This window comes from Phasianus colchicus, chromosome 2 (assembly GCF_987193195.1).
Source record: "Phasianus colchicus chromosome 2, bPhaCol1.hap1.1, whole genome shotgun sequence".
Lineage (NCBI taxonomy): Eukaryota > Metazoa > Chordata > Aves > Galliformes > Phasianidae > Phasianus > Phasianus colchicus.
Window position 1 is genome coordinate 45,844,836 of NC_143437.1, and position 27,587 is coordinate 45,872,422.

The 27,587-nt window shown below is 36.3% G+C and overlaps 1 protein-coding gene across 1 annotated transcript in view; it reads left to right on the top strand.

Annotated features, from left to right (window-relative positions):
• UTRN (utrophin) overlaps positions 1-27,587 on the top strand; it is a 284,487-nt gene that overhangs the window by 79,587 nt on the left and 177,313 nt on the right. The window contains exons 29-47 of the mRNA XM_031612385.2: positions 1,129-1,290; positions 1,634-1,762; positions 2,221-2,394; positions 2,953-3,108; positions 4,626-4,796; positions 6,044-6,223; positions 7,491-7,619; positions 7,760-7,930; positions 8,097-8,246; positions 8,628-8,765; positions 9,723-9,875; positions 15,647-15,838; positions 16,192-16,364; positions 19,906-20,056; positions 21,206-21,381; positions 21,999-22,134; positions 24,270-24,419; positions 25,228-25,312; positions 26,803-27,008. Of these exons, the coding sequence (XP_031468245.2) occupies positions 1,129-1,290; positions 1,634-1,762; positions 2,221-2,394; positions 2,953-3,108; positions 4,626-4,796; positions 6,044-6,223; positions 7,491-7,619; positions 7,760-7,930; positions 8,097-8,246; positions 8,628-8,765; positions 9,723-9,875; positions 15,647-15,838; positions 16,192-16,364; positions 19,906-20,056; positions 21,206-21,381; positions 21,999-22,134; positions 24,270-24,419; positions 25,228-25,312; positions 26,803-27,008 (2,982 nt within the window). The remainder of the gene's footprint in view (positions 1-1,128; positions 1,291-1,633; positions 1,763-2,220; positions 2,395-2,952; positions 3,109-4,625; positions 4,797-6,043; positions 6,224-7,490; positions 7,620-7,759; positions 7,931-8,096; positions 8,247-8,627; positions 8,766-9,722; positions 9,876-15,646; positions 15,839-16,191; positions 16,365-19,905; positions 20,057-21,205; positions 21,382-21,998; positions 22,135-24,269; positions 24,420-25,227; positions 25,313-26,802; positions 27,009-27,587) is intronic.

The window sequence follows — 27,587 nt, forward strand, 5'->3', positions numbered from 1 at the left end:
CAACCCTTTCTATGTTTTTCTAGAAAACTTTGATTAAAAAAAAAAAGTCAATTATGATCTCAAGATGGCCAGTTCAATAAAGTTCAATAACTGAGATTAATGTTCCCTTCCTACTACCATAAATACTGGTGTACTGCTCATTAACTGTAAAAATGGAGTACACGAGTAGAAACATTTTCAATCCTTGAAAGTGCTAGGAAGAAGTTATAGTATAATAAGGGAACAGAAGGAAAGCATCCTTTCCATTCTCCATCTGTTGCCTTGCTCCTTTCCTCTTCTCATGCTTGTCTCATCTATGTTAGGTTTACTAGATAGAAGATTACTAGATTTCAGGTTGCATACATTTGTTGAGTATTGTGGTAGCACAGGCCCCAACCAGACTGTAGGATTGGAGAGCTTGCTTTTTTTTTTTTTTTTTTCCCCATGCAACTGTTGAAGTATAGTCACAGAGAGAATTCGGGTTCATTCTCATTACAGTGAGCAGCATGAATGCATTTGCATAAGCTAGGGGTTACAAGCTGTCATTTAAGTTAGCATTTACTACTATTTTTGCCCTTGTAGCATTTCACTGCCATGTGAAAGCTATCAACTTTTGTATCTGCAGTGCTGATGTGTGGCATTGTTAATTACTTTCTATCTCGGCGTGTGTGTGTGCTGGTAATGGGGATTTTGTGCTCCCGAGGATTAGCGATCAAATGAACTTAGAAGTTCTGCTGCTTAAGAGGGGGCAGTGAAAGGAAGGAAATGTGAACCTCCATTCTCACTTTAACAGGGAGACATAATTTGTTGTTTTGATGGAAAATGTTCAGGTTTGCACATCAAACAACACTAAGCTACAGCATATTGTGTTGTCCCTGATTCCCAGTGACTAAGTTTTTGAAATGCCTGTTTTTAACAGCCTACTTTCCTCCTGAAGTGACAGGAGAGACTTGTTTTCAATGCCTTGTATCTAGCAGCATTATTTGTTAGTTAATGATATCAATCACGCAATTTTTAAGAAATGTTATTGAAGACGACAGTTCTCTTGGCATAGAAGTTTTGAGGTCTTCCTTACCTTGTTTTGAGAAAGACTAATATCGTTCCTACAGAACAAATGCTCTCTCATATCCTACCTTTCTTTCCTGTTAGGCCGTGAGCCGACAAATCGCCTTGGAACAGCAGCTTCAGACTATGCGAGAAACTGATCACATGCTGCAGGTCTTGCAGGAAAACTTAGCAGAGCTGGATAGACAACTGACATCTTACCTGACTGATAGGGTAGATGCCTTTCAGATGCCACAGGAGGCCCAGGTATTCTAATATAGCTTTCTAATACCGATCAATTTGATTTATCTGGTGGTAGCACTCAGCATAGACTTACTAATTCATGCAGGTTTAATTTCACTCCTGCACTGATGATCTAATGGAGAGGCTTTTTGATCTGGATTGCTTTCCTATTTTAAGAAGATTTTATAGAATAACAGTCTTAATAATTCTCAATTTAGCAAGCTGTGACCAGAGTCATGTTTAAAATCAGGAATCATTTAACATTACAGACTGGATTTACTTCTGGTGGATATTAAGTAGTAAGCAAACTCTTTCCCTCTCTGCAAGATGCATTGTAACTTTTTTTTTTCCTGTTTTTATATGTTAGAAAATTCAAGCTGAAATTGCAGCTCATGAGGCCACCTTAGAGGAGCTCAAGAAAAGTCCTCGCTCTTTCCCTCCTGCTTCTCCTGAATGCAGATCTCCCCGAGGTGGAACTCTGCTGGATGTTTTGCAGGTAAAAATATGAAAGTCACACTAAGCATTTAAATTTGAAGAAGTTCTGGTTTTAAATAGCATGCTGCTGTTGTTAGTCTGTAAATTGCTTGGTGCGGTCAAGCAAATCTCAAAAACTAATAGTGTGTACTTTCTACATGCTTTCATTAGGAAACAAGTACCACTAGATTAATTGAATAGGGAAGCTGAAATCCTGTAATTATCATGGGATAAGTACTGAAAATAAGGTAGAATGGATATCTTGAAATGGTATTGGAAGAGAATTAGAGCTCTTCTGCACCACATGTGGAGATCAGAGATAGGTGATGGAATGTGGCTTGGCAAATGATGTTAACATGTATCCTGAGTTGTGGTAGCATGAGAGATGGATTAGATTAGAGGGAGATGCTTTTAAGTATTGTTATCAAAGTCCAGATGTTAATTTAAATCGATCTCTTAAAATAATTTTCATTAAAACAGAGAAAACTCCGTGAAGTGTCTACAAAGTATCAGCTTTTTCAGAAACCAGCCAACTTTGAGCAGCGCATGTTGGATTGCAAGCGTGTGTTGGAAAGTGTAAAAGCAGAGCTTCATGTCTTGGATGTGAAGGATACTGACCCAGATGTAATCCAAACTCATCTGGACAAGTGCATGGTAAGTATGGAATGTTCTTAAGTTATGTCTGGAGTTGTTTCATTACAGTGTGATTCTTTTAGCCTAATCTGTCTCCTAAAGGATGAAAATACTGTTACAATTTTTTTTTTTACAGAATAGCAGCAGAACAGTTGAAAAATAAACACTGCAATTCTTTTGAATTATCTGTAAACATATGAGTTTACATGTAAAAATTGCCTTGCCTGACCTATGGGAAGCATGACTCCAGGCAGGATTGCTTGGTTCTTTGTATTTTTTCTGTTTAAATAAAATTAGTAAAGGTCAAGCATAGATCACAGTGTTAGTCTTTTGATGCGGGTTATGTTATGAAGTAAACAGTGATGAACTATTGGGATAAAGTTTACTTCATTAAAAATTAAAACTAGAATAAAGTATGGAAAAGCAGGAGTTTGAAATCTGCTTAGCAGACATTTTTGCATTGCCCTGTGTTAGTTTGATTTGCTCTTAATCCAAAGTTCAGAGTTTAAGTGTGCCAAATGAAGTACTCTGAACATTTGAACTAGAAATCAATCACTAGTATGTCTATTTGTGCTTTAGAAACTCTATAAAACCCTAAGTGAAGTAAAACTGGAAGTTGAAACTGTCATCAAGACAGGAAGGCAAATTGTACAAAAGCAACAGACAGATAATCCCAAAGGAATGGATGAACAACTGACAGCACTGAAATTTCTTTACAATGACCTCGGGGCACAGGTAAGAAAACTAAATCTTTACATGAACGTTTATCTGCATATAAATTATTTATTGTTTTGATGTCAGAAGGCATTATAAGGTTTTGATTTTGCAGCTGATACTGCATAAGCCATTTGATACTGCATAAGCTATTTACTACATCCAGAAGGAATCCGTTGAGAGATGAAAGATTACTTGTAACAGTCTTGAAGTTGCTCAGATTCCCTATGATCATAGTGTTCCTGAAGGGGGAGGTCTTTCTTCAAGAAAGGAAGGTTCATAGAACTTCAGTCATTCCGTTAAAGCTCACCTGCTATTCCTTAAAGTGTTTGTATGATGTTACACCTGTTTGTAAAACAGTTTGCAAGATATTTAACTTTTGAATTGTCATGTGAGAAGTTTGAGTCAGTGTAAATTCTTTCTCTCTCTCTCTCTCTATTTATTTTTAGGAGATGTCGTGATGATTTCTAACTGTAATCCATTTAAGAGTTGCCTTCAGGGTGAAATAAAAAATACATGTAAAAGTGCTTTTTAAGAACTTCATTAAATATAGATTTGAGTAATTTTCTTAGAAGTTTTTATCCCCATTTGGATAAATTTGGAATAGTCAAAAATGACTAAATGCTTGGGTGGGTGATGGTGGGGGGAAATAGGGATTTTTTTCCCTGCTTAAATTAAGACAGAAGTCCAAACAGAATCAAGCTTAATCAGAGTGAAGCTACATTAGTGCCCAGATAGCATTGTTGTAATTTCTTGAAAAGGATCCTATAAATCTTTTATAAAGTAAAAAATATTCAAGAAGGTATGGATTCTAATGTAGCCTGTGCACGTATGGCTCATAACGTAGGAGGACAAGAAATTAGGGAAGGACAGTAAGTCAGGGATATTTGCAATGTGACATTACAGTCCTGTTTGTATCTCTGAATTTACTTTTTTTTAGATCTTCAAAGAGTATATTGTTTTGTATAAATACATGCAAACACTAAATTGAGAGCAATTTTTGAAATGTCACTTTATTCTGGCTTCTGTGGTTGGGTTGTTCTCAAGTGTTAAAGTTTGATCAGACAAATGGTATAGTCAGGGTGAAATGAAATTAATTGCACTGCAGCAAACATCAAATTTCACATTTATTTTATAGAGCTGTTTTCAAGGGCAGACTGTATTTTCTGTGAAACTTTTCTTTACAACTTTCTGCAGTCATGTCTGCTCCAAAATACTGGATTCTATGTTTGCTTCTATTTCAGTTAAAAAACACAATGAGCATACTTTAAACTTTGACTTGGTGATTATTAGCTATAAGTAAGCAGTAAGCATGTTTCTTTTAAGAATGTCTTAATTTATAATTATTCAGGTTTATGTATTCTGCTTTGTATAGTAAGATGCAGGTGCTTATAAACAGTTTTTCTTTTCAGGGTCCTTTGCTATGGAAGAAGACAGCTTTTATAATGAAAAGATTTGAATTCAAGTGGATATCTTAGTTAACTAACACTTTCATTTTTGTTATCTTTTAAAATCTTTGTTTTTCTTTTTTTTCATAGGTTACAGAAGGAAAGCAAGATCTTGAACGAGCATCCCAGCTGGCACGCAAAATGAGGAAAGAGGCTGCCTCTTTGTCAGAGTGGCTAGCTACTACTGAGGCAGAGTTGGTGCAGAAGTCTGCTTCGGAGAGCTTGCTTTCTGACCTGGATTCAGAAATTGCCTGGGCTAAAGTGAGCATGCTTTAAAAATACATAGGATAAATTAATGTCTTTAACATTATAGTGATATTATATGGAAGTGACTGAATTTAAATCCTTGTAATTTGCTCCTATGTCTTTTACATGATGAAGTTACTGTAGATTTGATTGGCTGTGTACAGTAGCTAACTGTATCTTGACTCAAACTTAAATAGCCAGTGAAGTATTAAGTTATTGGTATGTAGTTGTTATTAGTAGATATCTAAGTGACTTTGTCACTAACATAACCCATAGGTTAATGTTTGTAATTCTCAGGAAATATATTTTTGGTCTGTATAAAATATTAGGAGAGCAAATTGAATGAAAACTCATTTATGTTTTTAACAAGAAGTTGAGCTTGTACCTTTTCATTGAAACAGTTCGGTCTTAAAAAGTGTGACTTTACAAATCAAAAAGCTGTTATTTACTTTTTCATCCATAAACTGCAACTTTTCAGAGGGAGAAGAATGTCTTCTAATTATTCTGGAGAAAAGGATTTTCTAACATTGTGGAAACTAGTATAAGTAATAGTTGGAGTTAGTAAAAAATGTCAGTTGTTCTGTTCTTTCCACTCTTCGGTTTGTCATCTTTTCCTCTTGGAATAGATCTGTGTAGAATCTTTACATTCCAAAGCTTACTAAATTAGAAAAGCATCTAGTCATAACCTCTTCTCACAATTTTGGCTCAGAGTTAACAATCATTAGTACACTTCTACTGTAGGAATATCCTTAACATTTCTCTCCAAACAAGCATGTTAAATAGTTACTGAAGTAAATTTACTATACCTTTGTAAGCAATGCAAATAACTCATGAGCTGTTACACTGCACCACCAGGAGGATAAACACGTTATGTTGCAAGAAAAATAATCCCTTCTGTCTCAGTGTTTTCTGGAGATGATTTTAGAATGCATGTAGTAATTTGAATATTTGTTTCTTTCCCAAAGATAATAAACTAAAAGTATTTAGCTTGCAAGGAATAAGATTTTTAAGAAGCTCCAGACAGTATTTGCAATTAATTGTGTTACTTCACTCGCTGTATACTGACAAAGAATTTTCTAAATAGCCAGATGTTATCAGAAATAATTGGAGATATTGAATGGCAAGAGAAGTTTCTTTCCTCATGGAAACCATACACCGATATTCAAGAGATGACACATTTAATTCTTATGCCTGGCTCGCTTGCTCTTATGATTGGAGCTAATTTGCAGTGTGCTGTGTGTGAGTGACTCTTCTTGTTTCAGAATGTTCTGAGAGAGCTGGAGAGGAGAAAAGCTGATCTGAAGAGTATCACAGAAAGCTGCACCACACTCCAGGCTCTAGTGGAAGGGAGTGAGACTTCCCTGGAGGAGAAGCTCTGTGTTCTTAATGCTGGCTGGAGCAGAGTTCGGACCTGGACCGAGGACTGGTGTGACACTTTGCTGGTAAGTTGCATGTGACAAACATTTAGAGCAGTTTTACCTCTGTGGATGTGGTGCTCAAGGACATGATTTAGCAGCAGGTTGTTAGTTAGGTAGTATGGTTAAGTTGTGGTTGGACTTGATGATGTTTAAGGTCTTTTACAACCTGAGCTATTGTATGATTATATGATTTAGGTAATAAACTCTATGTCTAAGCAGGATGGTACCTTTCTTTGCTTCATCTGTTGTCGTGGATGTTCACAGATGATCAGGATTGTGCTATCACAATTCTGATACCTGTCTATCAGGACACTGACCAACAGAACAGCTTCTATATCTGTGGGAAGTAACTCTTCTCATATAACTCATGGCTGCATTTTTGTAATGGCTGTCAGATTTTTGGGTAAACGTACCCAAAAAGATGCTACTGTGTCTTCCTGTCTTTTTTACCTTTTCACATCTGGCCTGGTTTCATGTATGATAAAGTCTTGCAAATTAATCTTCAAGTCTACAAATTTGCCTTTTTATATTATTCTTCATCCTATTTTACTTTCTTTCCTTGTTTCTCTTCCTTGATTATTAATATCCTGTAAAGACACAAGTCTTTCCATTATATATTACTGATCTTTCTATTAAGGCCCTCTTCCTGCAAGAACTTTAGAGATTTTCTCATATCTGTAGACAAAATAATGTATTGCTTCTGTTAACAAACATTACAATTTCTGACTGCACGTGAGAACACTATGTAATGTTTTTTCCTAAGAGAAAGAAATATCTTAAAGGAATCAGTACAGTATGAAAACTTGCAAATATTATAATTGATAGGTTTTGCTGTAAAGCCCTTTTGGTTGAAAATAAAACAAGGAAAACCAACCACATATAGCGTGTACTATTGTGTATCTGCTAGCAATAATTGAAAAAGTGTGCTCTGTTTGATTAAGTGATGTTGTGGTCTGGCTGCAATATTGTAATATACTGTCTGTTTTTGGTCAAGTCACTTGAACTATATCTGTTTCTCTTTCTATGAATTAGAAATAATAGCATTTATATTATAATATTAATAAGTATTATTAAGTCTGGAATGAAAATTGCAATCTTGTAAATACCTTAGTGAAGGTAAAAGGTATGATCAAGTTTTTGCTGTTTCTCTTCAAGGTGTAGCCACATCAGTTTCTATTCCAATGATGTACTTTGGAATGTTGTGGATGGATGATGTGGAGTGGCAGTTTTTTTCTTACTGCTTTTCTTTCTTTTCTATTTTCATTGATGCATCTTTTTCAAATTTTCCCAGAATCATCAGAGCCAGCTGGAAATCTTTGATGAAAATGTTGCCCACATAAGTACTTGGCTGTATCAGGCTGAAGCCTTGCTGGATGAGATTGAGAAGAAGCCAGCAAGCAAAAAGGAGGAAACTGTGAAGGTAGAAAACATTACAATTTAAGGAGGCAGCTGTGAAATAACCAGTTTTTTATTCTAAATGAAATGATGTTTGCTGCCTCATTTGCTTGTTAATACTCTTCCATTTTCCTACTGTAAACATTTGCTTTTTCTTTCACTTAGCGTTTAACATCTGAATTGGATGATGTTAGTCTGCGTGTGGATAACGTGCGTGATCAGGCTGTCATCCTAATGAATGGTCGAGGGGTGTCATGCCGTGAGCTTGTTGAACCAAAGCTGGCAGAACTGAACCGTAACTTTGAGAAGGTTTCTCAGCACATCAAAAGTGCCAAGGTGAGGGGAGTGCCATGAAATACTCAGAGTGTCATAATAAAGACAAATAGCTTTAGAGAATAGATCAGATCTTTGCTAAAGTGATGCTTGCCTGCTTTTGATTCTCTTTTAAACATAGATCTTTGCATGAAGAAAAACCTTTATTTATTTATTTAAAATATTACAGATGCTTGTTGGACAAGAACGACTCCCTGTCATGCCGGAGCCCCGTGAAGTCAGAGTGGCTTTTCCAGATTTGGAAAAACTTGAGAGTGACATACAGAATATGTTAAAAGTCGTAGAAAAGCACCAGGAGCTGAGTGAGGAAGATGAAAAGGTTTGTGAGCAATGGAAGAATTAAATAATGGACTTAATCCTTTTTTTTTTTTCCACACATTATATTCCCACTGACTACTGGGGGAATTCTGAGAAAATCTTTTTAGCACAGGAATCAAAAATAAAAGGAAATACTGGGCTTTTGGAAACACTGCATGATTTTCTCATATGTTTCCTAGCTGCTGCTGCTTCTTGCATAGTCTGTATTTTCATTATGGTATTATATAATCTACTGCAGATAGTGAACTTTGATGTGCATCTTTTTTTCTCTTTTTCTACTCAATGTTATAAGGCTGGTTTACTGTGAAAGTAATAGAGTGCAAAATGTTTGTGTGTTTTTTAACTTTTTAAATTTTCTTTCTATGTAATTGTCTGTACCTAGCTGGATCAAGAAAGAGCTCAGATTGAGGAGGTTTTACAGAGAGGAGGACAGCTGTTACAGCAGCCTATGGAAGACAATAAGAGAGAGAAGATACGCATGCAGCTGGTGCTTCTGCAGACAAAGTACAACAATGTACAGGTATGTTTACAGTAGTTATTAGAGTTGCAGCTCATTTATACTGGTCTCCCTTTAGTATCTGGGTATAACTTTTTTTTAGTATGTAAGAGTGTCTGTAGAAGAGTTAAATGTGCATACATCCAGCCTGATTCTTTGAATGTTTGCAATTCCAAACTGTGGATTTTGTCATTACAAAATTTTGAGGAAGTGGTTTTGATTTTTCCTTTTCACAGTGTCACAGAATGTGTGCATATTTGCACAGGTGGGTGCAGACAACTGAGCATTTACTTCACTTGTTGCCTCTTCTCACACTCCAGCAGTGGTTTATCTCTGCCACAGGGCTGTGTTAAGAGTGGCTACATTGGCATGTGCACACAAACATAGTCAAGTATATTCGTGGGGTTCTCATTTTAAGAAGTTGTAGTGAATGTGAGTCTGACCCCAAATTTCTTCTCTGTTTCTACAGTGGGTATTATCACTAATTTCTGACTCTAGTATATATAGTAATGCTTTCATGCATATCATATTTAAAACATTTTTTTGTCAAGGAGAAATGGATCTATATTAATATTCTTTTCAACTCTCCTGTTTAAGTCATATTTGAGTGTGTAAAATGACGTACAGCTCAGATTAGGTATAGCAGGATAAGACCCTTAGGCTGACTTTGATACAATCTGTGCAGATAAATGGTATATTTATGAAAAAAAAATTTAATGGCTTATACTGTTGCATATTCCTGGAGATGTTCAAGGTCCTGGGGAGCCTCATTTAGTGGTTGGCAGCTCTGCCTGTGGAAGGGGTGATAGAGCCTGATGATCTTCCAACCCAAGCCATTCTGTGATTCAGCTGTATGATCCTATATTTTGGAATTTTTCCTCATCAGATGAATCTGTAGGGTAGTTTCGTTTTTCAAATGTATAAGACCTATCTTTCCCTCTTCTCATATATTTTTATCTTTTTCCTGATACACAACTGTAGGAGGGCAGGTCATTTCAAAGGAGACAAGTGGTAGAACTCTCTCCAGTGTTTTCTCAGTATAATAAGGACCATGACAATCTAATGAAGTGGCTGGATGAGGCTGAACATCGACTACCAGGACTGCAAGGAATGGAGGGTGAACAAAAGCTGCAGGTAAATTAGTCTTTTTTGCTTAGTATGAATGGAGGGAAGGCTGCATATAAGCTGATATATTAGGGATTATGGCTATTCTTTTGATAATTTTTTGGGAAGAAGTGTTTTCAACATAACAGCATTCATTTTTCATTAGGGAATGATCTGCCTGTATAAAATTAGGGTTTTCTACATAGTAGTCATAGGTCCGATATATCCCAGCCATCAGACTCAATCTTAAAGCAGTTAAATCAAGATAGTTTCTGTTGTTGGTCTTCACATGAGGATTATGCTTAGCTGTTTCTGATGCCCTGCATCAAATAGCCTGGTTCAGTGTCTCATTGGTGCACGTGTGAAAAAAAACCTGTTTTGAAGCTTAAACTCTGCGTGCAGTGATAGCAATATTGTAACTACTAAGATGCTACCCTTCACTGCCTCAAACGCACGGGAATGAGAAATACTCTCATGTGATTAATATTGTTGTAGACAGTAAAGTTTTTAGAAAATGACAGAATTTGAAGTATTTTTTATGAGAAGAGTTGTGTGCCACAGTGCGTGCGAGTGAGTTTTGACAAGCACTTTAACAAATGATTTAATAGGATGTCAGGGTCTGATAAAATTAACTTCCCAAAAATCTGTGTTTCTTAGTTATTGAGGGTACAAATACTTTCAGCGGTGTATGTTGTGTTTTATTTTGTCTTTATTATTATTTCTCCTTTTCAAATCATGTGACTGCATGGTAATTGCTTTAATATTTTAGGCAATAACAGTCAGGAACCTTGTGAAGCAGTAAGTAATTTCTTGGACAAGCTCGGGGGTTAGGCAGTCTGTCAAGTAATTCTCAGTTTCTGCATATGAACCTTCATTATTAAAACCAATCGATCTCTTTTTGACTGCTGTGTAACTTTTTAACTCTGCGCCTATTAACTGAAAGACAGAGGCAAAATGCACTGTTTCCTTATGAGTCTCATATCCATGAATTTGTAATGTGGTGCTCTTTATTCACAGGTATAGAGTAATGTGGCTTCAGCTGCCTATGATAGCTGTAGACCTGTAGCTGGCAGCCTGTTGTCCTTCCTTGTGTAGGCTGTAAAAGTGAACTTTTTTTTTTTTACTTCTCTTTGTGAAGACTTGAATCATAAGCCTCCTGCACAGAGCTAGGCAACAGAAACAACCCTAAGCATCTCCTTGCCTGTCTGGTTACTCTATTGAGTCCCCAGTGGGAACTCCTGCTGACTTACTGTGGTATTTGCATGTGGGCTTCTTAGGATCTGACATATGCAATGGAATTTCTTTGAAAGAACGAGGATCTTTCCATGTTTGAAGTACAACACTATGATTCAGACTGGACTTCCTCATCCCTGTTGGTCTTGCTTGTCCTTGGCTGATCTTCTCTGAGGAAGATCCTTTGCTTTTACTAAAGTCTTAGTATTTAGGGACATACTGTAGCTAATCCTTGGCGTTTCTGGATAGAAGAAATTCCTTCATCTTGGTATCGGGGTGCTGAATGCAGAAGATCATATAAGATCATATAACTACAGATTGCAAGAGCTATTACAATAGGCTATGGATGAAGAAAAATGCTATCTTTGTTCAGATTTTGTTGTGCAAAAAAATCCTTACGCTTCCAGATGTAATTTTTAGTCTGACAGTGTCTGTTGGGCTTTCAGATGAGGACCAGAGCAGTTGTCCTTTCTGCTTTGAAGAAGCTGCTGCTTTTCCTTCCTGCGTCTCCAGCCTTCTGGTATCTTAGTGATAAGACAGCCTGCCTCGGGTGACCGTAGTTCAGTTTTTGTCACTTACTCTCTCCTCTGCTTCACTAATTGATCTTGAACACTTGCCAGGAAGGATGTGTCTTGAGGCTGCTGCTTCTTATTTTGATCTTCTAAATTTTATTTATTTTTAAAAATTTTTTTAATTGGGACTGTGCTGTTTTTGAAGGGAAACAGCGTTCCCCTAAACAATCATTGCTTTAGGTGAACACAGTTGCTTTAGAATGCCATTGGCATCAGCAGAGAAGGAACTCTACTGAAATACCTTAACAACAACATCCCTCCATTCCTGGTTGTTACCATCTTACTTGTGCTTGATCCCCTACCTCCCTTGATGTATCCAAGAGGCTTCAGACTAGGAGTCCGGCAGTGTCAGAAAGTTGATAAAGGTCGTGGAGCATCTGCCTTATGAGGAAAGGCTGAGTAGCCTGTAGGTCTGCTCAGCCTGGAAAAAAGACTCAGGATGGGATTTGATTAAAAGGGAGGTGGGAGGCAAATGGATGAGGCACGCTCTTCTCAGTGGCGTATAGTGATAAGATAAGGAGTAGTGGCCCAAAACTTGATCATAAGAAGTTCCATACAAACATATGGAAGAACTTCTTTATGGTAAGGGTGATGGGGCACTGGAACAGGTTGCCCAGAGAGGTTGTGGAGTCTCCTCTCAGGAGATATTCATGATCCACCTGGACACCTACCTGTGTGACCTATGGTAGGGTACCTGCTTTAGCAGGAAGTTGGACTCAATGATCTCTTGGGTCCCTTCCAACTCCTGTGATTCTGTGACTGCTGTATGGCAGCTTCGTTCTCAACCATAAGCCCAAGTGAACAAAAGGGTCTGTATTAAATTAAGTGCTGGGTCAACACCTCACCTTGATGTGAGGGAGTTGCAGTGAGCAGAAAAGCCCACATCATAAGTTTATAGTGATATGCTGTACATTTCTTTGAATTCCTTCTTTTCTAACCTTGTTCTAATATTTATTGAATTGTTCTATTCTAACTTAGCTGTAAATGAGGGAAAAGAGAAATTAAACCTTATATTGCAAAACTAATTAGTCGACTAAAGTTCCTGAGACAGTTTTCCAGGTTTTAGAAAGCTGTTCTGAATTATAAATGATCGTTCTGCAGATGGTGAGTGAATTTGATGCCTCATGCACCATACTGTTTCTCTTACAAACTGAAACACAGATTATCCAATAACAAAGAAAACATATTTGCTTGCCTACTGTGCTTTTTACAAGGCAAGTTTTGGTTTACTTAAATGTGGACCAGTAGCAATGTTGTCAACAAATATATTGCTTACTGAGTTCACTAATTAATATAGAAGAAAACATGGTTGTGTGAGTTTAGCATTGGAAAACTTTTCCTCCTGAAAAGGTTGTGAATTATTTTGGCTGAGAGAGAGAAGGGACAAAGATCGGTTAAGAAGCGTGTGTTTTCTGGTCTAAAGGGTATTTACTTGCTAAGGGGGTAAGTAATGCATGGTGATCTGAAATTAGACTGGGTAAATGCTTGGTTATGACTCCCACATTATATTTTTATGTCAATTTTTTGGGCAGTATTTTCAAAAATCCACTTTGGAAGCAAGTCAGAATATTGCCTTGAGTAGAATCTTTGTTAGATTTTGTTTAAAAATATGTTTAAGTATAAAAGATGAAAGGGAAAGAAAATCTGAAACCAAATACAGAACTGTAGGTCAAAAAGGCATGTGTTAAATATGGGAGGAAACAAATTTTAGCCATTGAGTTAAAATTATTGTTAACCTCTCTCATTGAGAGTTCTTTTTTGTAGAATGTACTATTGTCATCTTGTCAAATCTCTTCCTAAATAATCTTTAATTTATAGTTTTATGAGTATACCTAAGAAAATGGCTTGTGTTCCTAAATTAAAATACCAACATTTGTAAGACTTAGATGTTTGCATGTACTCCATTTTTTTAATACTTAATGCTGTAATTTAGAAGCTGCTAGTCTGCAGTGCACAGTAGAGAAGAGCAGAACACTTAGCTGTAGTTTACGGTTACATATGCTCACCCTTAGAGGAAGGGCTATGAGGGGAACAAACATCTCTGTGATGAGAGACAGCTGCAGGAAACGTGCACTGAAGGAGCAGCACTAGGAGGTGTACTGCCATGCAGAGGAGCAGCAACCTGGCCCTGAACAGGGCTGTTGGGGAAGCAGCAAGTTGCACTGTGTATCATTATTGGAGGCAAGTGGAAAGCCAGTTCACTGAATGCCACAGATTTTCAAATTCTTCACAAGTTTTCTGATCGGACAGGCATCCTGATGCTTGTTCACATCATCATGTCTCATTCTACTGAGTAAAATTTGCTTCCAATTGTGCAGCCTTTGTCTTATTTCTGTGGAACTGCGGACCTCTTTCTCCACAGAAGAATCACATCGCTGCCAAAGCCTTCAGCATTTGCTCGAAATTCCAGTGATGGAAGCTAGCAAAATATATGCAACACATCAAGATGATGTTTCTTTGGGTGCATCAAGAACCACGATGCTAGATTTGTAACTAAAACATATATAGTAGGTTATAGCTTTTGCTATGCCACTTGCTTGCTGTAGTGTTACTAAAGCAAAAATAATGGTACTTGGTTTCAGTAGACTAACAGTTTTTGTACCTGTGCATTCTGTTCCTTTGATGTTCAATGAATGACTGAAAGCATACCGTGCTTAGTGATAAAGTTCTTGAGAGAGCACACCTTGTGTCCTCAGTATTGATGTCAGTTGCTGTGTGCTTTTAAACTACATAAATCAAATCTTCAGGAACATTCTGTGCATAAGAAATCCTGAATGGTGAATAATTTAACATAACCTTTTTGCTGCAGTCCTTTTTGCTTTTGAACTACATACGCCACATATGTTACATCAAGTTAATTTGAGTGACACATTTGAAATGCTCAGAAACATGTGGAGGAGGAAGATGTAGATAGGTGTTCACAGCAACTTTGTTAGTGGGGCTTAATATTTTAACTGTTGGCAGCTGTGCTGTCTGCATGTCTGTGCCCACTTAAATGCAGTGGTTGAAACCACTGTGAGCTGATGATTATGCCTTTACACTCATAAGTGTATTCTAAGCTATTGCTGTTAGTAACTCACGCAGGCAGTTAAGTGCTTCTATGTATTTCTTCTTGAGAATTCTATTTCATCAAGTACTGAAGTGTGACTTGCTTGAATTCTTCAGTACTTGGAGGTGGGTTTACATTTTCAATGCTGATTTTAAAGAATGGGGTTCTTTTCAGAGATGGTGATGGTGGAATTTGGTTGGACAGAAAATTTTTTCAGCAAGAAATTGCCTTCAGTCTTAGGAGTATCTGCTTTGCTCAGCTACCTTTGCTAGGTGTGGCCATGTATAGTTTCTTACAGCTGGATTCCTTACACTTCAGATGGAGGGTGTGATTTCTAATTCAAGAAAAAGCTGCCCAAACTTACTGTTCTTACTCTGCAATCTGCTAAGATGGTACTTGGCTACATGATCTGGTCTTACAGCCAGAGCAGGTAGCAGTTGCCAACATCTTGAGGAGTTAGTACCACTTATTGCTGCAAAATTAATATTGTATTACTGGTAAAGCATCAATTTATTTAAAAATAGCTGGGAAATATGGATGGGGATGCTTGCTGAGAAGAATCTGGAGAGAAGATGAATCTGCTTCAGTAAATTTGTAACTTATGGGAATTCTTGATGAGGAAAGCAGGCTCAGTCACAAAGATTCTGTACTGGAAGGCTGAGAATCAAGGTGAGACATATGACAGCAGTGCCTTTCCCCCCCCCAAGAGTTTTAATAAGGAATAATACAGTCTTATTGTGAAGTATGCTATCTACTGTTTTGTAACTTGTTTTTTCATTAAATAGTTTTCTGCAGGATTTGGAGCTTTCTGAAATGACATGACTTGGTCGGAAAAGCCTTTATTAATTAAGATATTTTAATTCTGAATATAATCTACTGGCTTGTGACTTTTTTTTCCTTAAAATTTCTTGCACTTTGAAATATAAAATGAACTTTTGTACTTCTAGGCAATTGCTGTCCAGCAGAGGTTAAAAAGCCACTTCGCCACAGGAGTTAGGACTCTGCCTTTTTCAGCTGAATACCTGGTTGAAATCAACAAGGTCTTACTTGCCATGGCTGATGTTGAGCTGTTGCTGAATGCACCTGAACTAAATACTGGCATCTATGAGGATTTTTCAACTCAGGAGGATGCACTGAAGGTACTACATTTCTAAACGTTCGGAGGGAAGAAGTGGAGGGATTAGCAGTGTTCATGACATAAGTGTGGATTTGTTTAAAAACAATGGTACTGCTCTGAGAAATACGGTGTGTCCCTTTACATTAGGAACACATCAGCTATACACAGTATTTCACCCTCTTCATAAAAAAATTACTGAGAACACTGAAGAATTTGTGAGTGACTGTTAAGTTCAGTTGCTGTAGCTGATCTTATCTATGAACTGTTGATAGTTATGTTATTGTAGATACTGTTTGGGAATAAAATTCTGAGGACATTAATTTTCCCTGCTCACGTTCATTTTACTGATGGCTTATGTTGTTCTTGTACTTGTAGAATGTAAAAGATATTTTGGATAAACTAGGGGATCAGATTGCAGTCATACATGAGAAGCAGCCTGATGTTATACTGGAAGCATCTGGGCCTGAAGCAATACAGATAGGAGATGCACTAACCCAGCTGAATGCAGAGTGGGACAGAATTAATAGAATGTACAATGATCGTAAATGGTAAGTTGAGAATGCTTGGTGTCTGTGATCAAGTGGTGCACATACTATGCATTGAACAGATGTGTTTTACAAATGTCTGACAAGTCTGACAGTGAAAATAAAGATAAAAATGGTTGGTGTCGTTGTCTAAGCAGATACTCCAGTAAGTTCTGAGCCACTGGATCAGGGAAGCATCAGAATTTTTAAAGCATCAGCAAGTATTGCTGTTTCACTATGTTTTAATTTGACAATAGTGTTTCTTGCTGGGTATCGCTTGCTATGTTTTTGCTGGCTGCCAATGGTCCCCTCCAACATTTGGAGACAAAGGTTGCAGAATCTTGTACCTGTCATTACTGATCATGCCTGCAGTTATATTGTTGTCTTCATAAGCATGGTTCACAATGAGCTCTTAGTTATGCCTTTTTCCTCCCTATGACTTAATTTAAAAGCTTTAACTAATATTATCTTTCTGTAAGCGTCAGTAAAATTTCATTTACTACTAAAATTTCATTTCATTAAGTAGCCAGGTTTAACTGGAAATCTAATCTTCCTATTGAAAAAGATAATTGTGTCAAAGAGTAACTTCGGTGTTGATGATTAGCAGGCAAAAGGCAACAAATCACCTTCTCAGTTAGTTCACTGAATATAAATTACTTTTCAACTTCATAACATTTGTAAAGCTTTGCATTTTAATGAGGATATTATTGGGCACAATTTTCATGCAAAAAAGACTGCTGGACTAGGAATTTAAGCAAAAATGGAATGCAACTTCCTGAATATATCAAGTGCTACAATTTTAATGGGATGATGCATTTTAATTAATGAAGACAATTTTAGCATCAGTGTTAAAGTACTGTATTTTGGTATTTGTATTTTTTAATCCTTTTTGTTCCTGAGACTTTTTTTTAACCGAACATTTATCCAATCTTGTCCTAAGTATAAGAAAGAAGACTAAAATTATCTATCTCCTTAGTAATCTCTGGCTTTTTCAATTTCTAGGATGTGTGTAGATTTTGACAGGGTTAGTAGAAACAGCATCTGAAATGCTTGGCAAAAGACTGATTAGTTTTCAGAGCTACTAATGATTTTCTGATTGAGTTCCAACTAAGTAGTTAAGTCTTGGATAAAAGCTCTAATGTAGCCAAGCACAAGTAGAATTCAGTTGCACTTACAAAGCCTTTAAGCACTCAACTGAATCTGATTGACTTGGTTTGATTTAAACACGTGTAAATCAAAATGTTTGTGGGTTTTTCATGTGCAAGTGTGTGTGTGTGTGTATACACAGCCTCAACAACCTGTGTTGTGCTGGTTTGCTTGTTCTGCTTCTTCTGTCACAAACTTTCCACCAGAGTTAAAAGTGCTGGTGATTTGGGAATTCATATCCAAGCTGTGGCTTGGAAGCATGTGGGTGGCAAATCTTGGTGGTATGCTTACAGGACTTTTGTACTTCTACCTTTCAGCCCAGGCATTCTGTGTGTTGAAACAACTGCAAATGCATCTACCTCAAAATTTGAGTGAAACCACAGATCTATGCTCAAAATACTGATGTAACTGTAGGCTGGGAACTGAAACCATGAAAACTTTCTATCTCAGTGTTGTACTCTTCTTAAACTCTAGATTCAGAAAAAAATTATGCCTCAGAAATTTTCATTTTGAAGGAACTCATTAAAATATTCTTTTAAACTATTTTAAGTGCTTAGAATATATCTTCACATTAAATCTGAAATGAGATACTACCATGAGACAATATGTTCAGTTAAAGTCTGTAAAATGTACGTGAGAAATAAAAGGAGAAGGGAATTTGGGGTCAGTTTACAGGTTAGTCTAATGTATTGCAATGGGATGTATGCAAGAAAATGATGCAGTAGAACTGGAAAATAGGGTCAGAAAAATTTAAGTAGGAATTTTTTCTTTTTTGCTTACTTCTTTATTGGAATTAGACCACATGACAAATAGTAACGAAACAAAGCTCTGTATGTGCCAGGAAATATGGATGAGCCTTGATTAAAAATGAGATACAATTCTGATAAAAATAATCTCTCTAAAACTCTGGAATTGCTGAATTTAATTAGTGAAGAAAATAGATGTAATGTAGCTTTTTAAAGTTTGATTTTGGATACCTTTGATTCTGTGGTGCTAATTTCGTGTTACATCTGGATACACGCAGTAACCTTGAAATTTTTATGGTTGGAATTTCTTAAGACAAAAATAATGGGCTGCAAATGATGCTTTTCCTCACATCAGTGAGGACCTTCTGATTAGCAGGAGATCTGGCCTCCTGTGTGTCTCTTTGAAGAATACTCTTGGTATTAGTTTGGAATGAGATACTCTCTAGTCTACAAGAGGTAATGTAGAACTTGCGTTAGAATCATAGAGTGGTTTGGGTTGGAAGGGATGTTTAAGTTGATCTAGTTCCATCTCTCCTGCTATATGCAGGGACACCTCCCTCTAGACCAGTTGCTCAAAGCCCCATCCAGCCTGGCCTTGAATGCTTCGAGGTAGGGGGCATCCACAGCCTCTCTGGGCAACCTGTTCCAGAGTTTCACCACCCTCGCAGTAAAGAACTCCTTCCTAATATCTAGTCTGAATCTGCACTCTTACAGTTTAAGGCCATTCCTCCTCATCCTGTCACAGCCTGCCTTTATAAAAAATCCTTCCCCAGCTTTCCTGTAGGCCCCCTTCAGGTACTGTAAGGCTGCTAAGTGTTGTTTGTCTCAAGTCCTGTGTCCTTGGACACATTTGTCCTCTTTGTTTTGTAATGGTACCTTTTTTTTTTTTTTTTTTTTTTTTTTTTTTTTTTTAGCAATCAACAAATTGAAAATAATTTTTGTCTATGTTTTTTGACATGGCTTTCTTACTTAGCATATGTGGACTCTTTTTTTTTTTTTTTTTAACTTTGTTAGCATTGTAGAACATTCACTCTAAATTGGAAACAACTTTCTGACTGTGGTAATTCAGTTTTTTTCCATACTTGAAAATGTTACTCTTTGAGCTAAGCTTCACATTCGTTTGAGACTGCAAAGATGAAAATCATAGCAAAATGTATGGGAAATTAATGTGTGATTAAATTATAGAATTACTTGCACAAGTCTTCTGGTAATACAGTCACTTCTATATTGTCAAAATCACCTTCATTTGTTAAAAGTCTAGCACCAACAGTGCATGGTGTATGAATTAAAAAAAAAAAATTAAAAAATCTGAGCAATTAATCATATTTGATATTTCATACTATCTGATGTCTGAACTGCTTTACAGTAAAGAAAAAAGGTTCTGCTGGCCAATTTGATACAGCTAATCAATCTTTATTTCTCCAAGTGTTAGAAACAAAAGTGTGCTTTAGACTGCCCTTTTTTCCTTCAGCTGGAAGTTATACTATTGGCTTTTGCCAGCTATTCCCATGTCAGGAAGCTTTCAGTGCTGGGACTTATTTATCCAGGCTATGTGCTACTCTTTAGCTGTTTTCTAAGTCAAGTTGTATGGAATTCTTAAATATCACTAGATCAAAAATTTTAGTCTTTTCATTGAAATGGTTGGATAATTTTTCAATGTGTTGTTTTTACAGTTCCTTTGATAGAGCAATTGAAGCATGGAGGCAGTTCCACTGTGATCTCAATGACCTCTCTCAGTGGATAACAGAAGCCGAAGGGTTATTAGCTGATGCCCGTGGTCCAGATGGTAGCCTGGATCTGCAGACAGCTGGGCTGCATCAGCAGGTATGTGTAATAGGTGCAGTAATGGGACAAGCTAGAAAATCTAGATTTTTGTCTAAAATTATAGTTCCTTTTATGTGAGTCATGAATGAGACTTCAATTAATGTAACTTTCTTTTGTAGTTTAAAGTGATTCCTGGAGAAGATCACAATTCCTGCTTGTAGTATAATGACTTCTGTCTTGAATAGTTTTGACTTAATTTGATAATTCAAATACTGGTATTGTTTAATCTAGAAAATGAAGATATTTCAGTTATGGCTGCCTTAGATTTTATTGCTTCAGAATTCAATTTAATTATAAATATTGTAGCTAATATACAAATATTGTAGTTTAAACTACAGTTTAATTACTTGATAATTTTCTCGTTCCGCATTATGAAATAGCAGACTTTTCTGTTTAGCTACTCTCCACTAAAAGAGAGGAAAACATTGCTCTAAGGGTCTGATTTATTTATTTTTCTTCTGTGTAAGGAGTGACTATCCAAGTATTATCCTAACACATAGTTTTTAATTTTATCCTTGTTACTGCTTGATTTTTTTTTTTTCTTTGCCATATCCCATCTCTTTTTTGAATTATCTTGTTTCTGTTCTGTTGCAGAGAAATTTGTCCTAATATTGTAAGCTTGCTGTAGTTCCAAGGAATGTTTTAAATTTCTGATCCTGACATCTTCTGACTTTAGTTTCATGGATTTGTTGTGATGTTTGGAGAGCACAGGCATGAAGATCCTAGCTAATATAGTGTTAAGTTACAGAAATAGACAGGGCCATGGTTTACGAGAAGAAATAGTTGTAAAAAAAAAAAAAAAATTTTTTTTTAAATAGTTTCAGTATCTGTTAGCAGTACTGGAAAGGAATCAAAAGCGAGCGTGAATTCTAACACTGATCATTTGAATGAATAATTGTGATCGTAGGTAGTATTCAGTAGTGTATTCTGTATCATCATCTCTTTTTTATGACACTCGTTAGAAAATTAAACCATATTTAATAACAGACTTAATAATTTAAATAACAGCATCCAACTTTAAGTAAGATAACTTCATGTGCCTATTTTAGTAAAACAATATTCACTCATGATTTATTGTGCATATTATGAGCCATAGATCAAAGTCATCTCAGGTCAGTAATAAAATTGTGTCGCTTTTTTTTCTGACAGGAACTTGAAGAAGGAGTACACAGCCATCAGAGCAGTGTTTTGGCATTGAACAGAACTGGGGAAGGGATCATACAGAAACTCTCTGCTACAGATGGGAGCTTCCTGCAGGAGAAGCTGTCAGGACTGAATAGGCACTGGAAAGCAATCACTGCTGAGGTCATGGATAGACAGCTGAGGTAACAAGTTACTCAGGAATTTGGATATCTGGCCAGATGTGATGAAGAGACTCTCTTTTAGCAGACTCTGTGAGAGTTAGTGTATTCTATTGCATGCTGTCATTTATCTGAATTTTTCTGACTTTTTTTTTTTTTAACTGTCTCGTATTACTCCTGATTTTTCTTCTTTTTCAGAATCATTTCATTGCTAAGCCAGACAGCTTTTTTGGAAGGAACGCTGAACTAGTTCTTTTGGCTGAAGCTAAACTGAAAGTACTCTACCTTGATTTCTGTTTTTGCATTGTCAAAGATATGCTACTTGAAACAATTGTATGGCAGAAGTCAAGAGCAATACTTCAAAACAAAAGCTTCAGTCTGTTTGCAGCCATTTAATATAACTGACCGGCTATTTTCTGAACATAACAAAAATCCTTTGTGAATGAGCCCTAAATTTCCTTCAAAGATTAAAGTGTGAAATATTCTAAGATAAATACATGAATTTTTAGTGTGTCTGAGGATACAAGGTTTCCTCCTCTGTAAATGTTATAGGAAGCTATAAAGATTAAGCTTGAAAATGTTGACTGGCATGTCATGTTTACTGCAGAAGTGCATGTAGATATTTTGTTTTCCTTTTTAAGGCTAAAGGGAGAGAATCAGCAGCTGATAGATTACAGAAAAAAGCTTGATGAACTGCGTTGCTGGTTGGAAAATGCAGAAAATGTTCTGGACATGAGATTTACATTCAACCATGAAGAAAATTTACGAGAATTACAGGCAAGATCCTTGAGTGTGTGTATATATGCATGTGTATGTTTCATGCAAAATATCAGAATGTGACTTTTGGAGAATATTTTCACTGTTAATTGGTAAAGAAATATGTTTGACTGTGTGAGAGTTCCGTGTGACTACTTACACAAGCAGGTAGCATTTTGTAATGAAATCAGGTTGAATTGATAATGGTTATCTAGCCAGATGATGAAGGCAGTTTCAGAAAGTGAGAAGCATATATACAGCTGATAGAATTTGATAAAAAGAATTTTACTCAGGATAATACCCACAAGTCTACTTTATAGTTCTGAAGACATCAGCAAAAGTCCGTAGTTTTAAAAGGGTATTGTAAGAATGGACAAGTTGATAATGGACAGGTGGGTATGTAAGCACCACTGTCTTGTTTATTGGGCAGATTTAATACTTTATTGCATGCTTTAGACTGTATTTAACCTGCTGTTTAAACTACTAAAGGGTTTGGTCATTTTCCGTTACTTAGTTGTGTATATGTATGTTATTTTTCCTGTTTATTTTGTGCCTGGCTTTGATAGCAAAATATCTTTAATTTAAGGATGTGTGAAAGAGAATATTTCTGGAATACTAAAAAGAATCCAATAATCATAGTTACTCATTTTTTTAAAATAACAGTTAAAAAGAGGTCTACTGCTAGACCAAATTAGAAAGCCTTGAAGTTGCAACAAATGTATGTAAGTGATGTAAAGTAGTTGCTGTTGTATTTGCCTAAACAAGTTCACTCTCTTTTTAATCAATTGAGTATCCTGCTGACTGGCTGCTGTGCAAGTTTAATTTTTCTTGTGAATTCCTGAAGTGAAAGGTAGAAGTGGATCGTAGGGGGTGTGTGTGCGTGCGTGTGTGATATAAGAATTTACTAGAGAAGCACTGGCAGGGAATTAAATACCGTATTTGGACCCATCACAGCAGGAACAGCATTTGCAATTATGATTGTGCTAATTAGGGAAGTGAATTCAAAGTACTAGTAAGATTACTGAGCTGCTCAGGAGGGTGAAGAATTCCTCATAGGTAAAGCAACTTGGATAACTTTCCTTGTTTTGTATAGCCAAAGAACAATGAGAAGAGAGATGGTGAGAAGAAATAGGATAACATGGGGGAGAAGATCTGTTATTAAAGACTGCTACTGGGGAAGTGGGAGTAACGGATGTTAACTGATCAGTCAGGAGTAAATACTATCTGGAATGAGGAGGTTTCTAAATAAAGAAAAGTAAAATAGACATCTAATTCAAACAAAAATAAATAACACAAACTTATTTTTTTTAATAGATGGTTGAAAATTTAGTAAAGGTACTATTTGGTATTCTGCTAATTCTAACCAGTGAACTACCTTCAGGCCTGTGTTCCTGTTGCTTTCATGTACACACCTCATAGTAATGTGCTTTACAAATATTATAAATATTAGGGTGGATGAATACAATGCATACTTGCTAATGTCACATGTTTGTTCTAGTGCTTTAAAGGCAAACTTGTGATTCTCACTCTGTAGTGCTTTTGGTCTTATGGGCAAATGATAGCATAGTTATGTTAAAAGTCAGTGGGAAGTGCACCCATGCGTAACACTCTTTTTGCAGGATCTTAAAGAAAAAGAAGACTATGGGAGGTTGATCAAAGTTGACTTTTAAGGTTGCGTTAAGTTTTTAACTATCTTTAGAACACATATCATTAGGAATAAAGTATCTTGTGACAATAGTTTCCTACATCCTGGCTCATGTCAGGAGCGAGCCCTTAGTTTTTAAATTATTTCTAAAACTAAGGCAGGTTATAATTTTGATTAAAAGAGCATTGACTTTTGGATACATGTGATGCATCCAGAAATGGTCAAATAGAAGCATCTTGTGAGGTCAGAATTGATGTGAGTGATACAAGGCTATGTAGGTACCCTTTGCATGTGTTCTCCAATTAGTAATAAATGTTGATCTTTGAATATTTGTTTTAATAATTTCCACACGTTACCAAGAATAAACATACAAAAAACAACAAAAAGCTGCTTCTGTTACGTATTTTGAAGGAAATTTCTAAATACTAGAGCAAAAGGAAAATTTTTCCTCTTGTTATTGTTTAACATTTATACATTTGACTTCAGTCCAAAACTGTTCTGTCCGTTTTAGGTCTTAAGTGAAGAGATGGAAGTACAGGGAGACAAACTGGAATGGTTGAACAGAACTGAACCTGAAGTTATTCTGGATAAAAATGTTGATCTTCAGGAAAAAAACAAGCTTTCTGATAGCCTGCAGTCCCTCAATGTGAGGTGGAATAAGGTGTGTATTTCTTCAGCATTTTTACCTGAAGTTGAAAATATAGTGGTGTATTCAGAGTGATAGTTTTTCTTTTTCCATGTATCTGTGACATCTGAAATGTCTTGGGAGGTGTGTGCATGTTGAGGGACTGTCTCCCAGGCACGAATCCATGTCTGCATGAAAACCCTGGTAAATGTTATTTCATCAGAATAAATTGATTAGTTTACTTGTTGTTTTGTTCTTTTTCTTTTTCTTTTTTTTTTTTGCATTGGCTTTCTTTCAAACAGCTGGATCAAAAATGTTTAGTCATAGAATTATAGAATGTTTTGAGTTGAAATGGGGTAGAACCATCTCCCTCAACCTGCTGGCCATACTGTTTTTGGTTTTCTGTCATTGCCTTCTGGAAACAGCAGGCCAATTTGTTTTCACTGCAAGAGGATTTTTTTTTAAATTAATTTTTAGATTAATTATGTATTGCCTTAGTTTTTTGTGATCACAAATCATGAGCATTTCTTTGAAGTGTGCCTAGTGAGTCTTGCCTTTCATACCTGGACAGTAAAAAAACAAACATGCAAACAACTAATCTATAAAAGTTAATTTATTTCTCTCCAAGGGTTAGGTAAGATATGGAAGGCTTTGGAAAGACAAATACTGAGCACCTTTTAGCATTTTTATTGTTTTTAAATGATACTTTGAAAAACTTTATTGAGATACGAAGCATACCAGTATAACAAGTGCAATGTAAAATATTGTATGTGCTCTAATACATGAAGTTTTGCTATTAATGTTGATTTACTCACTGCTTTTTTTCCTCTCTTCTGGGCTGCAGGTGTTCAGAGAAGTGCCTGACAGAGTGAGACAACTGGAGGCTTTTATTGGGCAGCCTCACCTTGTTGCACAGGCAAAGCCTTCTGGTGAGTAGTCATTCCTTCCACTGAGCTTAATACTGTTTGTAGTCAAAAAGCAATCTAAAAAGGAAAACCTTCCCTAGTACTTAGACAAATGGAAATAAGAAATGTTTTCGTTTGCTTGGGGCTTCCTTCCTGTTATCAGGGGAGAGAGAGAGAAAGGGAATATCTGTTTAAGGAAAAAGTTAGTTTGCATTTCAGGTTTGGACGTTGTCCATTGATGTTCCTTTAAATGTGCTGAAGCAGAAGAATGTTTCAGTAAAGCTTAGATTTCCTCATCAAGAGCCAGTGTTGTAGGTACAGGAAAAAATATCCAAACTAGCTCTGTCTGTGACTGTTTGTTTCCCAGTGGATTTGTGCATTTTTGCATTTGTGCCTCTTAGTAACTGAGATCCAATGTTTATTTACAGTTAATTATCCTGCATACAGATTCTCTGCAGTCCTATAAATGTCATTCTGTGTATTTTGGCTGAGTAAGAGCACAGACAGGTCTTTTCCCACATACCAGTTAGTTATTTTTCTGAACTCTGTAAGGGAAGCTGTCAAAAAATATGGTCTTGTATCAGATATTCATACTGGCTGTATTTTTCAAAAGTTATCGGAGACGGATACGCAGGTTGTATGTAAACAAGATTCCTAGGTCTCCATTTTAGAAAGACAGTCCTTGCCTAAGAGAAATTACAGTTTGAACTTCAGTATTTTTACTTTAGTTCAGTAGTAGCAAAAATAAATAAATAAATAAAATTAAAAATCGTGGAGCACAGAAAACTTTTTGGCTTTTCAGAACTCTGATTCAGCTTGTTTTTCTTTTGTACAGACTATTTCTTAAGTAAAGCTCCTGTCTTTTGTTGTGGCAAGTGTGTAATATTTATGCTTCAGCTTGATTTAACTTTGTTTTCTTGGATCAAGAACACTGTGAAACAACTTCTGGAGAGAATCCTACTGTTCAGCCCATTCCTCCCTCTTTACAATATCATACAAACCTTTGTAGGACGGTGATGTATTGCCAAGTCTGTGAAGCCTCTGTTGTAGTAACTTGACTTACTTCTTCTTAAGTGGATTCTGAGTTAAGAATGGGAAAACCTTTTTGTCAAATAACACAGAAGTGAGAAAGGCAATTTCAGATTTTTACCTTAAATTAAATGATTGTTTAATATGCTTAGAGATCAACTTCCTTTTACATCAAGGAGGGCTTAGCTTCGTTCTGTTAAAAGTTAATGCTATTTTGTTTTTTTTCTCATTTGTATAGTATTCATGGGCCCTTTGCCATGCAATGATATAATTAATAGCTTCGAAACGAGCAAAAAACCATCATGGTGACTTAAATTCTTGGGGTTAAAATGTCTCAAATGCAGATCTTGCTGTGTGCTTTTTTTTAGATGCTGTTACGTATTCATATATTCATAGAAACTACCAAAAGATAAAAGAAAAGCAATTCTCCAAACTGTACATGTAGCCGTGATTTTTTCTTTAATGAAAATACCAAACTCTTTCAGATGTCCAAAAGGTGGTGCTAGTATCTTCTTCATTGGAAATTCCTGTTCAGACACAGCATGCTTTGGAACTTTCTGCACCTGCTGATTTGGATAAAACTACAACTGAGCTGGCTGAATGGTTGGTATTGATTGACCAGATGCTCAAGTCAAACATAGTCACCGTGGGAAATGCTGAAGATATCAACCGGACTATTGCACGAATGAAAGTATGTGTTTTAGTGAAGGCTGGTGGTTTGGAAAATTAGGAGACACTTGACTAAACATATAGGCTAAAAATGTATTAAAAAAACAACAGAACAAAACCACTACCGTAAACGCTTAACCTGCAAATTGCACTTCAAAAATCTGTTGATATTATGCTACTCTCCCTTCTACTATTTCCTCTTAATTCCTCGTCTCCCTTCATGAGCAAGATGTGAGATAGGCACTGCTATTTATTTATTTATTTAATTTAAACAAAACACACAGAGAAGAACTGCAGATGGTATCTTTAGTGATTATATATAGAGAACTTATGCTGAAGCCTTTGGAACAGCTTCAGTACTGCATCACTGAAAGATGACCTGTATGATCCACTTAGTAGTGATTTTTTAATGAATTTTGTTGTGCTGTAACTATTCTAAACTGATTTCCAGAGACATGTTAAAGAGATTATAGGTTTTAATGTAAATGATCATGGTGTAAATACTTTTTTGTTGATGGCTTATGCTGTGCTGAGCTGTGACAAAGGGCAGCTTTTGTGAGATGTATGCTGCCATTAAGGTTCCTTGCATTTGACTTGATAT